The following is an 18,089-nucleotide window of genomic DNA, read 5'->3' on the forward strand; positions in this document are numbered from 1 at the left end:
AGAAGCTGTGGATGCACCATCCCTGGAAGTGTTCAAGGCCAGGCTGGATGGGGCTGTGAGCAACCTGGTCTGGTGGAAGGTGTCCCTGCCCATGGCAGGGGCCTGAAAGTAGATCTTTAGGGTCCCTTCCAACCCAAACCGTTTTATGATTACTAATAATATTCATTTAGCCCTTGTTCTATGAATAAATATTACCATTTCTGTGATGTAATATTTCATTTGATGGATGTGTGTTTAGTGCTAGAGAGAAAGTCAAATACAAAAGAGAAAACATGAGCAATAATAGATAAGCAATATCTGAAGGCGTTCTCTAACACAAAGCCATTTGATATATGGTGAAATTATAGTGATGACACCACATTTCATTTAAATAATTTATATTAATGGCTTATAGTCCAGAACAAATTATTGATTGGATTTTTTTTCCTGCATCTTTGGAACTAGTTAAGTTAATAGAGCTGGGAAATACCATAGACTTCTTATAGCTCCACCCTTCTGAGGGCAAGAATTTGTTTTAGTCCCAGGGTCAGAGCAACTGGGACCTCATCTCCCTTACAGTTGTATTTTAAGCTTTTCGGAGAACTGTTGTCCTTTGTAGATCAGTGTAGCCAAGCTCAGTTCTGTCTCACCCATTGAAAACAGAGAGGGAATTTGGTACAAAAATAGATTTATGTAGAAGAATCCCAGATGTTCTGATCAGAATCCAGCTGCTTTAATTTATGTAAGGTTAGGAAACAGCATTATTCCAGATTATTCCCTTGTATGAACCACTGTAAGAGAAAGACTCAAGAAAAGAACCTGACAGTACTGTGGAAGTATAAGCAGGTAGAAGAGCATTACAGAATATATTTACTAAGAGGTCAAAGTGCATTCTTAGCCTTGGAAACAGTCAAATCTGTAATTTGCATTTCTTTGTTTTTAATGTAAATTAATTCCATTTTTAACAGTTTAAAGAAAAAGGCAGTAGCATCATATTCCTTGAATGACAGGAAATGAAAAGGTTGCTTTTCACTAAGAAATCAAGGACAATTTAGAATAACTCAGTGTGTTGGTCACAGAAGAGACAAATGACCAATAAAAATAATGAAAATGTATTTTCTTTGGGAAAGATCAATAATGGTATTAAGATTTTTGACTTGTCTTCTTTAGAGAGCATGTAGAAAAGCTCTTTGTCCAGTTAAAATCAAAGGCAGTTATGTCACATATTCAAGTTCTATTAAATCAACTTTCGGCATTTCATTCTATTTTATATACTCTACAATGTGTAAATCTCTCTGAGGAGAGAAAACACAAATATTTTTCTTGTCCTGTGAAGACACAGGCTAGCCAAACAAATACCCAAGACTGAAACTGGTAGGGGATATAAATAAACAAAAATTCGACAGAAGTTCATGACCAGGCTGCTAATCAAAACAAAATAAACTCAAAAGCTCTCCAGTGGAATTTAATCATTTAATACAGTCTTATCATCGGGGAGATTCCCATGACCATTTCGGGAGGAAGGGTTGAGGACTTCTAGGCAAAGAGTGTGTTACACATCTGCAATGAAGAGGAACAGTGTGGAGGGAAGGTGGACTACAAACCTGCAACAGAAGCTGAGAGTCCTCTTGTGCTCAGTAGCATTCTTTTATGTGCATTTAGAGATAACCTGCCTTGCCTTGGAGAAGATGGCCTGTCAGGGATCCTAACCTGGCCGAGCAGGAGCGTGGGTGGGACAGAGTAGCTGAACTTGCAAGAGCCTCTGAACACTGATCATCAGTGTAGACTCCCGAAAAGAGTGGAAGAAGGGAGCTATGTCTTACTCCTCTTTGGTGTTCTAACTGATCTTTAACAAAAGTCGGTAGAAGTTACAAGCTACTCTGTTACACAAAGAGAGAAAAGCTGTTGGTGTGGAGGCTGTTTTCCTTTTGAATGTAGAATGTAGCTGCTAAATACGGATGTGCAAACGCAAGTTTAATAGAAGACAATACTTGGACCATACCAGACTGTGCATTAAATCGCATCTCTTTCTTCGAGCTGTAGAACTGTAGAATTACAAGTGTAGAATTCTATACAGGTAGAATTGCAACTTGCTGTGTTCTCTTTGGCAGCAAAGAATCTCTGGCTGAAACCAAGTTACTTTTCCTAAAGTGATACCTTGATTTACGTGTTGACTTTGTCCCAAATTTTAGAAGACAGTATTATCTGACACTTACTTCCCTAAATGTAGATTTTTTTAAAGTGGTAATTACTTACTTTTTTTTTCAGTGAAATATTCCTAAAAAGCTAGTAGGACAAAGGTGTCTGCTTAAGCTTTCCTGGTTTGCTCTTGATGAAGAGTCACTGTAGTGAAAGTCAGAATTAACAAAAGGACATTGCAAGAGTTGCAAATGGGGCCAGGGAGAGTAAAATGACCCATTATCCAGGTGATGCAATGCCTTTGTAGCCCATAGAAATAGATTAAATCATTGTAATCATATTTGAGGCTGTAAAAGTAGTGCTAGGGATAAAATTACTGCTTATATTAAGGAAGACAGAAACAACAGAGCAACCCGAAATTCCATGACATTTCTGTCAAATATTTACAGAAATGGTGTAAACATAATTTGATCCACAGAGCTAATATTCCTTATTATTTCTAATTGAAAATTTGGAAGATACTAATATGTGTTGGAATGGTTACAGACGTTTGCTGGGAAAGTGATATCCAGTATTCTTAAATTAATTATGCAGATTTCTTACTTGTTTCACCTTTTCCCATGAGAACTTTCAGAAACTTGTAAGAATGAGAAATTTTACAATCATTTTCCAAGCAAGGAGGAATTATATTTCTGATACAGAAATTTAAAGCCTTGGATAGTATGCTTAACAATATGTGTGGCGTGGCATGAAGAGAATTTATGTAGACCTCAGACTGAAAATGAGCTGTCTGCATCCAAATCTGCTTAGGTATTACCATGAATAGGAAACAAAACGTTCTTAAAAAACATTATGACAATGGTAAGACCTATTTATTTTGCAAAATAGTCTTTGAAGAATACATTGTTAGTTGCATGTATTCAATCCACGTATTTGTACCTTCAGCTATACCAGATTCAGAGTTTTGCAATAGAAATATTTAAATAGAGTAACAAATACATAAAAACATAATTCATATGAAAACCAATTAGTTTTATTTCAGGAGTACAGACAGGGGAAAAAAAAAGATAAAATAAACCTAACTTCCATAGTTTGAACAAAGTAAATGAAATGTGTCATCAAGGTAAACAGCAGAAAACATCTGATTTCCGAAATGGGAAAAGAAGAATGAAATACAACAGTTTATATATGAAGTACTGCCTATGTCTATAATTAGATGGAATCTCAATAAAAACATTTAAATTCTATTAGACACTTTACAGATTATGATGTGAAATTATTTGCTTACATAAGCTGATGGAAACACTACAGCATGGAAGAGAATTAAATACCCAGTTTGGATTTGTCCCCAAAAAAGAGGTTGAGCAAAAGACAGCAGTGTTACCAAAGATACTGGAATTGAGTTTTCCCTGTGAGAAGTAATGCTAGTAATATATCATGCAGACAGAGTACATGCTAATTTTCTAAATGGTTGATGTTTATTAAAATGCTCTTCCTGGAATGGGAACATCCAAGTATAGAGCCTGAGGTGTTACTGCTGTTCAAGTGTAACCACTCTGCCGTGTTTAGCACTGATCCAAATAATTCCAAAAGAAACCTAAATAACTTAAAACCTGCATGATCATGTTCTTTTTCAATTAAATTACCTGATATATACCATTGACACAGGTAAAGCAGAAAGGACAAGTGGATAACTAGAATGAAATAGACTGACTCCAGCTTTGCCGCTGGAAGGCATTGGAATTGCAGTTGCAGTCACAGTGCCTTGTTCCCAAGGCTCGCTGCTCCACTGGTATCTGCTGTAGCCCCAGCTGGAGCTGTGGCCTCGGGTTCAAGGACTGCTTTACTGGTACCAGTATGGGTGCAAATGTACCAGAATTCCAAAAAATTATTTCATACTGATTTTGATATTTAAACAAAAGGCTGACCAGAAGAAAGGTAGAAATTAATGTGCACCATTTAATGTTTGACCGTTGTTTTTAGTGGTAATTTTAAATGTCCACTTCTTTTCTCCCTATTGGTGCTTTATTTCTACTGTTATAAGATAGAAAATACAAATATGTGAAGGGGAAAACCTGCATTTTCTCCTCACAGCAAGCAAGCAAGAAGTTTGTGTGGCATTTGTTATGCGGGCAGGTTTTGTAGATCTCTCTGTTCACTAGATAATCCATCTGTAGATGAATCCCTCCATGGCAGGTTATCTTCCTTTCACCTATGGAGCCTAGAGTATGGTGCAAGAGCTGTGCTAACCTATAATGTTTCCCAGCTGTTGCAAGTCCATTGTTGACTTCTCCAGATCCCTTGTAGTTTACACATGCAGAAAAGCTTGTGGATATAGTGCCAGCGATGAAATAGTTACCGCTCCCAGCAATGTGTTCCCCCTCAACCAGAAGTTACTTTCACAGTAAAGGCAGTAGTGGAATATGTGTGTGTAGCTTGGTTGTTTGAGTGCAAATCCAGAGCCTTTGTGTCTAGGCCAGTTCTGCTGTCAGTTGGACCAGGAGGTTGGGCGTTGGGCTGAACGGGCTGAGCCGTGAACATACTGTCCTGGCTGGCTCTCCCCAGGGGCAGTAATCCTTGGTACAGCAGCAGCAAGGAACACTGAGCACCTTCAATGGCAGCTGCCCTTTCTGCTGTGTGTGGCTGCCTGCAGATGAAAGCTATGCTACTAAACTGTTGAAAACCAGTAACGTTTACCAACTGGATTATTTAGTCACAAGTGATGACAGAAACATAATGTGCCTGACTTAGTCAGAACCAAAGAACTGTGCCATTAATGGGGGAGGAGTATTTGAAAAATACGGGCCCTAATTCTGTTGGTTGAATTAGCACTAATTCTTGATTTTTACAGTGATGTTGCTTTCTTCATCTAAGCTGTTATACCAAATGTGCAGTAATGAGCAGCCAACTAATTCTTCTTCTTGACCCTGATGAACAAACGCTGAACTTGTCTTAATCAAAGGGAAACATGCATAGTAAGTTTAATGGGATAGAAGTGTTACAATACTTCAGAGAATCATTTTTAAACGATTCTAAGAATTATTTTGTAACTGTCTGTTGTTGGGTGACTGCATGTTGATGCACACATTGTCATCAGTGATGATACATAATTCCTGGGGCCTTTCTGATCCCTATAGACTTTCTTATTCCTGTTGCATCTGTGCTGTTGGTACATTTAAAATGGATATCCAACACAGCATCTGCTGCCTCTGCAAATAAATTCTGGAAGTAACCATCTTGGCTGAGACCAAGTCTTAGCATAGTTTAAACTGCCTTTAGGAGGGGAGGAAGTTTACATGTCACACTTTTAGTAAGTCAAATAAGGCCGTGTCTGTTCTATGTTTCAGGTTGCTTCCAAATCCACATCTCTGCACCACAGCAAAAATACTGCTCCTAGGTCTCATTCAGCTCCTTTCCTCTCAAAAAAAAAAAAAATAAATGTGTAAGGGTAAGTGCATCACAGCTTTTTGGTTTAGAGTGGAAAGAATGCTGAATGGCTTTTCTCACATTAAAAAAAAACCAACCAGGGTGGAATACAGAGGTGAAAGTGGTTACTTGAACACAAATTCTTTCAGAAATAGTAAATATCTGGAAATTTCTTTCCACTGAAGCCATCCTGTTGAGTCTGCACAGCACAACAAAAACATACTGTGTTTTCTGACTAAGCAATTTGCTAACAACATGGTTGAAAAGACAAACAGTAAAAATAGCTCTTGTAAAACCTGTGGAATTGCACAAATCTTTTGCTAATCACAGAACAAGCCTTGTGACTCTACGCTACACTAAAAGAATTTTAAAATTTTTATATTAGCTTTTGATGAGTATCTAGTAATTTCCCTTTCCTCTCTTTGATGAACAGTCAAGGAAACAAATATCAGAAACATATTTTATTTAACATAAAATTAGTGTTTAACACCAAGTTTCGGCCCTGCTATGCACTGCAATAACTGACAGTGGTAAAAATACTTGGAGGCTGGGGAATTATTCTCTAGCATACATGCGACAATGTCCATTTTAGGTATTTTTGCATGCCAGATGTAGCACTTTTCAAATAGAGTGGTGCTGACTATTTGCATGGATGCAATATCAATTGGATCAAGCAACTAATCTGGCTTGGTTTATTATTTTTAATCATCATTTATTTTGACTTCTTTTTTTTCAAGTTAGATCCATTTCCCAGATAAAATTCACAGTGGTCCCACAAAAAGTAGCACCACAACTGAGCATAGAGTGCACTATGTCTCAGGGGAAGAGTAAACAGTGGGAAAGGAGAAGGGAGAAAATATCTCAGAGATCTTACAGTGTCACAGAGATGTTGTATCATGAGACTACAGCCAGAACGACAGTGGTCTGAGATCTAGTTCATTATCTTTATGGAAGAATATTTCTTCAGATACTGACATTATGATACTATCAGTTGCTTTTCTTACTGGTGAGATGTTAAAACTTGTGCAGAGGAGTTAGAAAACTTAAAAGTCTTTTTTACTATAAGCTGTAAACTGAAAAAAGAATAACTGGGAAGAAATTTGATGGAAATATTTCAAGAAAGACTGCAACATTTTCATGTTGTGTCTTGCTCAAGCTTTTGTGAAGACAGTTTTATGCTCATTTGACTTCTGGCATGCATTAAGCATCTCTATACCGGAGCAGTAACCTACAAAGTCTTCTTGACTTCTATATTTGACACTCCTGGCAAGAGTGGCGAAATGTACTTGCCAAACAATTATCTCCCATGGCATGTCACTGAAGAGATGGAAAAACACTGAGAGAGATTATCATACCTTTTAGGACAGTCATCATGTTCACAGATCTTAAAAAATGCAAAAAGTGTGTTTTTAGAAAGAAAAAAAAGTGAAATAGGTTATTAAAAACTACTGTTTGCAACAATATATGTTATATAATCTGATGTGTGCTTGTGAAGATAACTGACATATAAAATACCCTTGCTAAAAGCTGCCCTTTTTGAGATCAGTCAAGAAAAATAGATCACAGACTTTGCTTTCTTTTGGTGAATTTCAAGCATATTTATTGCTACTGCAATGATGTGTTCTTACTATTTAGTGCATGAGCAGCAGTATTTCTAACTTAAGGGAAATTTAACTTTTGAAATGGAGTTCGGTGAGGTTACTTTAAGGATTATATTATGTTTGTCTGCAATAGAGAGATTTAAGCATAGTAATAAAGGAGTTTCTTATCAATCCAGTGTTCTTAAATTAAGAATTTGGGAGAAAAGTTAATAATTTACAAGTAGGTAGGTAGCAAGGACAGCATAGACTTTAAGCTGCACCTCAGGGTCAGTGAAGTGTTTGACCTGTATACGTTCTGGTGTGACCTCCTGCCCCAGCACAGCCTGCTGCAGGGGCTGCTCCAGGCTTCCTGAGCAGGAGCAGTGGTGGTCCCCCCAGCACCAAGGCCTCCTACAAAGAGGAGAAGCTGCTCAGCTGTCACGTGAGCATGGGCCAAGAAGCAGCCCCGGGGTTTTAAGACTGGGAAGAGCATTGACATGGCCACCACAAAAGGGCTGAGATAAAACTCATGCACCAAAGGTCCAAAGGGAGTGATCCCAGGCTAGCAATAGAGCAGGCAGCAGCTTTATGTTCTCGTCAGTCAGCACTGTTTGCTGCCGCAACCTCTGTTCCAGCAAACCTGTGTCTACCATGAGGCTGGGCCTGGATCTTCCTCTGTCCCTTTTCAATCTTCAGCTGTTCTGGAAAACCAAGTTCAATGCATCTATAGTATTCTCCCATGCCAAGTATCATCCTTCCTGCGTACATTTCATGCTTTCTGTATGTTGTCACTAATGGCCTAATTAATCCCTTTTTGGTGACTATGCCAGTTAACAAATTTCCTGACCTCTGCGCAACTAATCTTTCTAGAAGAAAAGCTCTTTCTACCCACAGGAGATTCTCAGCAACTCGTAAGGTTGGGCTTTTCAGTCTAGCATCAGTCGTGATGATGTTACAACACTACTGTAGTTGGCAATGAATTTTGCCTTCATAGAAAAAGAGGGCTTTCAGGATATTTCTTGTGTGGTTTTTATATATATACACAGAGTCTTAGCTAGCCCATTGTGGAATTTTACTGGAGAGAACAGTAGATAGTTTATACAGCCAGGGGAGCAGCCTGTTAATGTGGTGTGGGATGCCTTCAGCCACTGGTGCTGCCGGACACTTCTCTAACTTCATATCAGGCTTTATTCTCCCTTATTCCTGGTCCACAGCTTTTTTATTGAGCAGTTAGAGGTTAAAAACTGCAGTGCAATCCATCCTGCAGGATTCTACAACAACATGGCCATTTTGCTGCAAAAACATGCTTTCTTGTTCTTAAACAAAGTCATAAACAGCATAAAATATGTCTATTAATGTATGTCTGACATTCTGTTTGACTTCCTGTGTTTGCTTAGTGTAGATTATGCAAATTGGGTAAGAAAAATAGTGATAATAGAGAGTCGATTTCTTCGTTGAAACTGAGTAAGATCTTCATAACATTGAAAATGGAAGAACGTTTTTACAAGGATCAGTTCTAGTTTTAAGTTAAACTCTTGAAAGATGGGTGAAATATGGCATGACACAGATACTTCTTTAAAATAAATCCTTTATTGCTTTTTATAGAGGTGGAAATTGTTCTATAGGACACAAAAAATGAGGAAAGGATAAGGGACTAATTTATATAGTTTTAGAAAGTAACTGGAGAGGGTTAACTGATAATTCTGTGCAACAAAGTACTAAAAGACAAGGAAAATTTATTCAAGGTTGCACAAGGATGTTTTATAAGCTGCTAATAGTTTTACACTGGAAAGGAGGACATCAAGATTAGATTTAATGAGAAACTTTCCAAAAGAAAGATTTGACAGTGGATCAGTCTGTCAAAATGGTTATTGAAGTATGATCACAAGACGTTCAGGAAGACATAAGATAAAACTCCCAGGGGAGCAGTTAGTGCAGAGATTAGCTAGACCTGATCCAACTCATAGCTCTGGTGATGCTCTTGGGATTTGTTTTTTTTTTTAAATAATGTAGTGCATTGGTCATACCATCTTCTCAGTCTGTTTGCTTAAAAGTTGTTACCTTTTTTCAAGCATCTCAAACAAGAAGGGGCATAAATACATTTTTCCTGCTCACTCTTACTGGGTAGAAGAGAAATGATGAACCTGATATTTCTTGTGCTGTGAGACCTAATTAGGAAACTCAAGAAGAATGTGTGGCAGTTTGAAATTATTTCATTCTTCCTCTGTCTGGGAAATACAAACTGGGCTATCTAACACTGCACTTTCCTGATGAATAATGACAGATACTGCAAATACTGGGGACTGTGCTTCCAAGTATGCCACTTTTTATTAGCTGGTAGAAGATGTAACTGCACAGCTTGTAGGGTTTTAATTTGCTAATTTGCTAGAGGTCTTCTAGTTCTGATGTCAGTCATTCTGTGTACTGCAACAATAGCCCAAGTTGTTGAATTTGGTCTTGCTCTCCTATTTGTAAAATAACTTTGTGTCTTTTGATGGTAACAGTTAAAATGAAATTAGAGAAGAGCTGAAAAATGTTGTTGACCGTATTTGTCTGCATTACTGGGGTGACAAAGAGTACATTTTGGAGTAACCTTTGTCTTTTTGTGGTCCAAGGTAGCCCAAAAGCCTTTCAGAGCTGTTTTAGCCTTGCTTCGATTTACGGCTAGCTACTTAGACCTCAAGAAGCTGTTCTGTTGAGAGGGGATTGGCAGACTTAAGGCATGCTGTGGTTAAGTTCAGTTTCTCTTGACCATATCGCTCACAAGGTTTGTTGGGGAAGAGCAGCATGGCACCTGTGTGAGGATTGCCTTGCAATGTCTTCAAGAGGGAAGTGGAGCCAGCTTTTGAACTGCCATGGTGGGCTTAGCAATTCAACCCTCTCCTCAGACTGCTATGGGAAAGTCAACAGAACTGTTGTCAAGAGAAAGAGGGATAGACAGTGCTGCATCTGAACAGCAACAGTGCTATTGGAAAGGCAGGATAGGCAACTGGGTCTACATTTACCAAGGAAGGAAATGAGAATCACAAGATAAAAGGCAGAGGAGAATGAGGATGATGAATGGAGTTAGGTTATACAAGAGAACTGTTTAATTGGAAAAGCTAATTGGACATGAAGGCAATGTATCCAACAAATTCCATTTAAATACTTTGGTTATAGATAGTTTAGAATTTACTAGAAATTGTGATGATAGATGATTTAAAAGTACTAGGCTAAGTACTGTTGCATTCTTTATTATGGGAATTAAAGGCTATATTAGATACATTTTGGAGAGGGGTGATCTAGAAGTCACATTTGCTAGGGAATTGGAATTGCTCTGACTTTTCCCACATGACATTTCAAGGCAATTGTTTTTTAGGCATCATTTCCTATAACTTCAGCAGAGATAGCCTCTGGCAATTTAAAAAAAATGCTGCTTTTTGTTTCATACTATCAAGACCCACCACATGCTGCAGGACGGGTGTATATATAGAGGCTCATTGAATGCTTCTTCAAATTAGTGCAATTGATTTGTCTTCAGGAAATAAAAAGTGGAGGAGAAACCAAAGCTGTGTTGTTTTTTTCTGAACAGACATTGTATTAGTTACGTGCATAATTTTAACATTTAATTGAGGAAAAGACTCCTTATGCTTAGATTATCAGAAACTGTCTACAATTTGCAGTGATACTACGGTTCACTGCAAGTTTTTCAACATTCAGAATGCATGTGCAATTTATATACAAAGATTTACTTGCACCTCAAGCATGTTTTAAAAGCTTTTAAAATGCCAAAATTCAGCCTACGCATGAAATATTCTTTTACCATGTTTTCTTTATGATACAATCTTTAATGGATAACTGCACACCCTGTTTAAGCCAAAACCCAACCCTGTTTACAGTTATGTTTTGGTACAAAACATTTCACACTGTTCAGATTCTATCTTCCACTACATGTGTCTCCATGTATTCTCTCTTTATCTGCTGAAGGCAATAGAGATGGAAGATAGATGGAATACATAGATACAATTAGGTGAAATGAAGGGTGTAATGTGGTTGGTTTGTTTTATTTGATGTGCATATCTCTATCCCTCAGAACCTGAGGTTGCAACATTTTGGGTTTTTTCTAAACCACTCAAGTAATCCAAAGCCTTATTTTGAGGGGATGTACTACAAAGAATTGGAGGGTGGAAGGTTGCTTCAAACAAAGTGGTTAAGTTCAGAATTGTTTCTTCTAAAACGATCTTCTCTGTGTATGGCTAAACACATGATGAAGAGGAACATTTATTTCCTGACAATAGATTCTGTGGATCTTCTCTCATCTTTGGTCTCTTGCAGGGCTTAGCTAATATTGAAGCAGCACTATTAGAGACTCTAATGATGTCTCTATATACTGATCCCAGAAAAATAATTATGGTTTGGTTTTTTAACATGTATAGAGGGGCTTTTCTTCAGTAAACTTTTTTCTTTCCCTTTACAGATTTCAAGCATTTGTTTATTTTGCATCTGTCTTTCAAGCTATGTCATGTGGTATCCATTACTTAGCATCTGTGTTCATGGCTGTTACCCCTAACTTTGTATGTGGGATCCCTGGAAATGTGAGTAGTGTTCTTTTATACAACTCCTCTGAATCAAGTTTAGAGGACATCTGGACACTATGGACATCAACAGAAGATTACATTGTAGTCCAGCTGGAAAATGGAGAAATCTGGGAACTTAACCAATGCAGCAGGTCCAAACGAGAAGTCAGTTTGGATCTGGCATATGAATACAATGCCAACAAGTCCTTATTTTCTTGTTCTGATGGATTTCTCTATGATGACACAAAGTGGAAAAGCACTGTTGTTACACAGTGGGATCTGGTCTGTGACCGAGAGTGGCTTGCAAAATTAATCCAGCCTACATTCATGCTTGGAGTCTTGATTGGAGCAGTGATTTTTGGTGACATTGCTGACAGGTAAAGTGCTATCCTCTGAGAACTGTAGCTTCAGACTGCAGTAACTCAACATGTATCTACCTGTTTTGTTGTGCTCGTTCATTTTGTAGTCATAATTATGTATGCACAGGTCAGGAGGTCTGGTTATTGTTTTGTTCACAAATGCATTTAACTCAATTTCTTTTCCCAATAGCAAGTACTAATTTTTAAATGTACTCGCAAATCATTCGCTTTTAGAGTTTTTTTCCTACTTGATATCATCCATTGTTCTAGGCCTTGATCTCTCAAATTGCTCTGTACAGCTCGTATTTGCCCTTAGAATGTTTTTTATTATTATTTTTCCACAGGAACAGAAATAGTTAGTAGTAATAGCAACAGTAAACCTGGGAGTAGATTTTCACCGCATTTTCCATGAGGAGAGATTCCTCATGGAAACACAGATTTTTATTTCTGGATGTGATAGAGAGCTGAAGGGCTACTGGAAGGTTAAAAACACCATGTATTTTAAAATCACAGACTTCCTAACCTTTGTCATGAATACAGCTCTGTGGGGCTGATGCAGAGGCTTTCAGGGTTTGGTCGGACCCCACATTCTTAAAATAAACACCTATACACTGTTTTTTCTTGCTGTCCAGTTGTAGTTTTTCCCTGAACGGTTAGCTCAAACTTCAGTCTCTTGAAGGTTAGTACAGATAGGAGGAAAAATGGTTGTCAGTGAGCTGTGCTGTAGTTTCACTTATTTACTAGCACGTACAAAGTTCTGTTTGAGCATGAGGAGAGTCAGTCTGTGGAGGTACTCAGCCCAAGCAGTCCTTTGCTCACGATGCCAAGGCTGTCCTTCAGCCCACTCCCCTCCGACACTTCTTCCCTGGATGTTATCTCAGATCACATACTGAGATCCAGCATCAGAGCTGGACTCAGAAGCAACAGTAAGATCCAGGATTTATGTCAGTATCCTGTTTTCTCTCTCAACAGAAACATATGTATTTCTACCTCAGAAGAATGCCCAGCCATGCCTTTCTATACGTATGAGAGTCAAATGCCTAAGCTATGTTGTAATTGGTTTCGTCTCAGGCAATTTTTGTACCTGTGTTTTGCTTTGAAGGGTAGTTTAGTGTTATTTATCTCTTTCCATAAAGGAGCTTGTTGATTAACAGCTCTGTTAGGTAGAGGGTAACATTTTATCCCACAGTTAACAGTATAAGCAGAAAAAGGAGACCAAGCATATTGTTTTCTGATTTTCCTTTATTAGCACGACACTATGGTGTGACAGTTACAACATGGGAATGAAAAAATAAAGATGATTTTTTTTTTAATTTGGCTTTTAAAACACATAACTGATTATTTTCTGACACATCCTGGCTGGTGGGAAATAAGTTTGTGGATTCCTCCCATTCCCAGTTAACAGATTTCTCAACAGAAGAGCTCCGACAGCTAGGAATCACTAGGATCTCTTCGGACAGGGAGCAGAGACCAAATGTGCATGACTCCAGCTCAAGGCTGGAGAAAAATGGTTGGTTTCATGTCGTACCAAATACTCACGGAGAAAAACCAACAAATGAGCCCACACCCCTGAAAGTCCTCAAACCCTCTGTCTAAACGTGATACCCACATCCATGAGAAGCTATTTGCAGTGGAGTAGATAATGAGTCCAAGAGGATATTATCGGGGAAGAAAAGTGGTTCCACACATGTTGTATTACAGAACATTTGTAGCTAGAATATAATCCTCCATGGAGTCTTGTAGATCTGTTGCCGATTTCTAGGTTTTCCCCCAGGTGAGCTTTGTGTTGGTAGCATATGCTGACTTGTTTAAGGACAACTGGCTCTACTTGGTATATTTTCTCCTTGAGATACCAGAAGAAGATAAACAAATAGAACTTCCTTTTTACTAAATGCCCTTCTTTTATGATGGGAATTACTATGTTGTTGATGGGAAGCTAGTATTTGACGTGATTTTTTTGCTGTTAGTATGCTAGCTTCCTGGATTTCTGTGTTTGTATATACATGCATGTGTGCTGTGATGCAATCAGAAAAATCAAGGAAACTATGTAATTGTCATTTATTAGATAATTTAAATAACTGGACAAAGATATGTTACAGAAGCCTTTCATTACTATCCAAATCGGTTGTTACTTTGGCAAGAGGTGGCATGTGTTATCACAGCTAACTTCTGTTAGAAAATATTAAATACATGTTACTTAATATGAAATATCTCAAAAAGCAAGTCTTACCTACTGTCCTCATAAATAAGACAAGAGTAAACTTGCAGATTAGTTATGTAGAAGTTAAAACTTGGAACTGGAGGTGAACATATGTAATGCACACTTCTGCACGTTGCTTCTAGCCAAGAATTGTGAAATGGAAGTTCTGTTGTTCACAGGAACTTCCTTTTTTCTTGGAAGTTGGAATTACCAAAAAATTAATATGGGCAACTAAACCAGAGTTTCTGTGGTGAGTGAAAGTATTACATATTTTCAGACTCACTTCCAGACAGGCTCTCTGGAGTTGCAGGGTGTATTTTAATGGAATGGTTATGGTTATTCATAATTTTATTACTGCTGTGATTTGCAGACTGGGAAGACAACGTGTTATATGGTTCACAAGTGCTGGTCAGTTTGTATTTGGCATCGCAGTGGCCTTCACATTTGACTACTACAGTTTCGTGATTGTGCGCTTTCTCCTTGCTATGGTAAGAAAGGATGTTTACCCTGGCTCTTTTTTGTGTCATTTCCTGTCCCTTCTCAGGAAAACCTCCCTTTTGTTATTATTTCCTCCCCTACTTCATTATTCTAAAGCCCCCTCTGTTGCACTTATTTCAGCAGAGCAGGGGGAATCTGAATGTTCTTGGACCACAGCACTTTTCCTCTTTGAAATAATAGAAAGCGTCTGTATGAAGCAGTGTTTGGTGCTTCCTCCATCCCAACCTCTGCTGGACTGGTAATTAAATACCAAGTGTGAGCAGCAAACTCTGGGTTCTGCATTGCAGCTTCCATTGCATTTCTTCCTGTTGTTAGAAACTGAGTATATTTTTCTTAAAATAAAAAATCTATAATAAGTATGATTTTCATCTCTGCCATTCTGAGTGATGGAGAAGAGATGCACATTTTCTCTTCCATGCATCTCTTTGGTCTCTTAAGCTATACCTGGAATACTAAATACATAGGTAGACATGTTTAACACCTAGATGTTTATACTGTACTTAGGGGTATTCCAGTATATGTGTTAATATGTACTTTTATATATATGTGTGTCAATATTTATACATAGAAACCAATTTTAAATTACTATTTTAAATCCAGAAGTACAATATTTGTAGTCTTTCACTATGTAATGCATAAAGCAATTAGAATGTTATCACAAAGAAAGTTACATAACATTTAAAGTACGTTAGAAATTTGAAAATAATTACATAATTTATTTTATTCCTGCTGACAGCACATTAGTCAGGACAGGACCTTGCACCTGGAGCTTCCTTTGCCTGATCAGAGCTCAGAAGGATGTCTTAGCAGGAAAAACTGCATGGGCATTTCAGCCTTGAACAGTGAGATCAACAGGAGCCCCTCTGCTGACTCCTTTGGCTGTTGATGCTGGGGGCCGAGCAGTTTAGAAAAGCAAAAAGCTCTGACCAGACGAGTGGTGTAGGTTTTTACTGCCCGCTGGGACTGACGTGCAAGGTGGAGGTCTAAAGCTCTAGCTGTATGCCACTGAGATCAGCACAGCGTTCGTATCAGGTTCAGGGGGCTCAGAATCAGAGACTATTAACTGGAATATTTTTAACCAGAACATTGATTAATCAAAGTGATATAGTGGAATATTTTCTAGTCTGCATTTTCTAGCTGTGTTTTGAAATGTTTTAAGATACCAAGAGTTTGACTGTTCCTAGAGAAATTGAAATATATATATATATATTCAATTAAGAAATACTGTAATGCAGAACATGCCAGTAATTGCATTCGCTAGATAACGTATGAGAACCTATAACCATATATATGAGATTCTCTTCCAGCATTGTAAAAAATTGATTTGATGGGATAATTTATGAAGTGAGGAAGGTAATTCTCAGTAAGTTTGCAGTTCCCTGACATACAGATTATTAATAGTCTACCTAAAAACCAAGGTGAAGACTTTCAGAAGTGGCAGTTACTTCAGGGGACCTCATTTTCTGAAGCATCCAGTTTGCAGTGTCATTAAGAGACCTGATTTTTGGAGCTGAAGGGTTTAGTGACATCAGCAAATTAGGCTCTTTTTCAGGTGTCTCTTGCTGGCTACAAGACACTTCCCACTACAGAGAAGCATCCAAAATCACTTCACATTTTTAAATACAGTGTCCAGGCGGTCTGAAGGTTTGAGTGAATTTTTTTCTCCATCTGCTTTGTTTTCAGGGTTACCTTTTTTTATGTCAGTGTGGGATATGCCAGTGCAGTGGCAATTAAGCACACACAAATGTGAAACAGTTAGCTGATTGTTTTTACTGCTGCTGCACAAGGAGAGTAGATACAAACCTCACTTTTTTTTTTTCTCTCTCTCTCACCTCCCCCCCCCCCCCCAGGTTTCAAGTGGCTATCTGGTTGTGGCTTTTGTTTATGTGACTGAATTTGTTGGCATTAAAGCACGAACCTGGGCTTCTATGCATGTCCATGCTTTTTTTGCTATGGGAATTATGGTTGTGGCACTCGTGGGATTTTTGGTTCGGACCTGGTGGGTCTATCAGATATTTCTCACCATAGCGACTCTTCCCTTTGTCTTGTGCTGCTGGGTGCTCCCAGAAACACCTCTTTGGCTTCTGTCAGAGGAAAGATATGAAGATGCACAAAAAGTAATTAATATAATGGCAAGATGGAATAAAGTGAGCACTCCCTGCAGAGTTTCTGAACTGCGCTCGGTCCAACAAGATGATCTAGTCAGTGGCAGAATGGGTGACAATGACGCATCCTCAACAAAGAAGCACAACATCTTAGACCTCTTTTGTAACTGGCACATTGCAAGAAGGACCATCACAGTCTGGCTGATCTGGTTCACTGGGAGCTTGGGGTACTACGTCTTCTCCCTCAGTTCTGTCAGTCTAGGAGGCAATGAATATTTAAACCTCTTTCTCATAGGTAAATATTTTTGTACTTTATTCTGTTTATGACAGAACTAGAGCATAACATTTAGAAATGTCTATAGATTTGACAGCAAATGTTTTAACTTTGTTCATTCAATTATGAACCTTGTTCAAAAAGTTTCTTGCTAAGTCTTCATAAAGTTGACTAACACAGGAGAATCATTTACTCCAAATCTCACTGTTTCTGGAAAAAAAAAAAAAGAAAAAAAAAAAAGAAGAATTTAACATTTTTTGGTGTACAAAATTCTCCATCTGTCTTTGTGATTGTAAAACTATATTCTGCTTGTCTCCGCTTTGCCCTGCATATCCACACAAACACCAAGGGAAGCAGACCACCAACACAAAATTCACAAGGCTCTGTTAAAGGCACAAACTAGGAAAACAAGAGAAGAAAATTATTCTTTTAATCGCTTACAGTCATGAGGTATTGAGCCTGCCTGTGTAGAAAATAGATTCATAATTCTCAGAAGCAAGATTAATTTTAGTTTTCTCAAAAGTGTATTTTTAATTTAATTGTATTTTTTAATTTTGTCAATCTGACTGTAATCTTCCTCTGGTATGTAAGTTGTTTATAAAGGCAGCTCAGTGCATTCAAGGCCTGATCCAAAGTTTGTCATGATCAGTGGAAATATTCCATTGGCTTCAGAAGACTCCGGGTCAGGCATGCAGCTCTGAGCCAGCAAAGAATTAAGTCATGCAGTTTGCTTTATGCGACTGAGTACTCTCAGTAAAGTGAATGTGACTGTTCATGTACATAAGCACTCAGAAGGACTGGGGCTCTCAGGAATTCAGCTTGTGCTGTCATGTATTATAGTATATTGGTAGACTGATGTGTTGAAGAGCGGATGCTAGTATTGCACAGATACCTAAGCTCTTACGGTGGAGTACAGTGCGTATATTCCCTTATCCACCTCTTTTAAAAATACTGAATAATTGCAGCCTGCTTT

General features: G+C 38.2%; 1 protein-coding gene across 2 annotated transcripts in view; it reads left to right on the plus strand.

Moving 5' to 3' along the window:
* The window catches only part of SLC22A16 (solute carrier family 22 member 16), a 34,790-nt gene that overhangs the window by 8,344 nt on the left and 8,357 nt on the right, over positions 1-18,089 (plus strand). For both annotated transcript variants that reach the window (XM_055714683.1, XM_055714684.1), the window contains exons 2-4: positions 11,581-12,057; positions 14,610-14,727; positions 16,588-17,137. In XM_055714683.1, coding sequence (XP_055570658.1) covers positions 11,581-12,057; positions 14,610-14,727; positions 16,588-17,137 — 1,145 coding nt within the window. The remainder of the gene's footprint in view (positions 1-11,580; positions 12,058-14,609; positions 14,728-16,587; positions 17,138-18,089) is intronic.

The sequence above is a fragment of the Falco cherrug genome, chromosome 6 (assembly GCF_023634085.1).
Source record: "Falco cherrug isolate bFalChe1 chromosome 6, bFalChe1.pri, whole genome shotgun sequence".
Lineage (NCBI taxonomy): Eukaryota > Metazoa > Chordata > Aves > Falconiformes > Falconidae > Falco > Falco cherrug.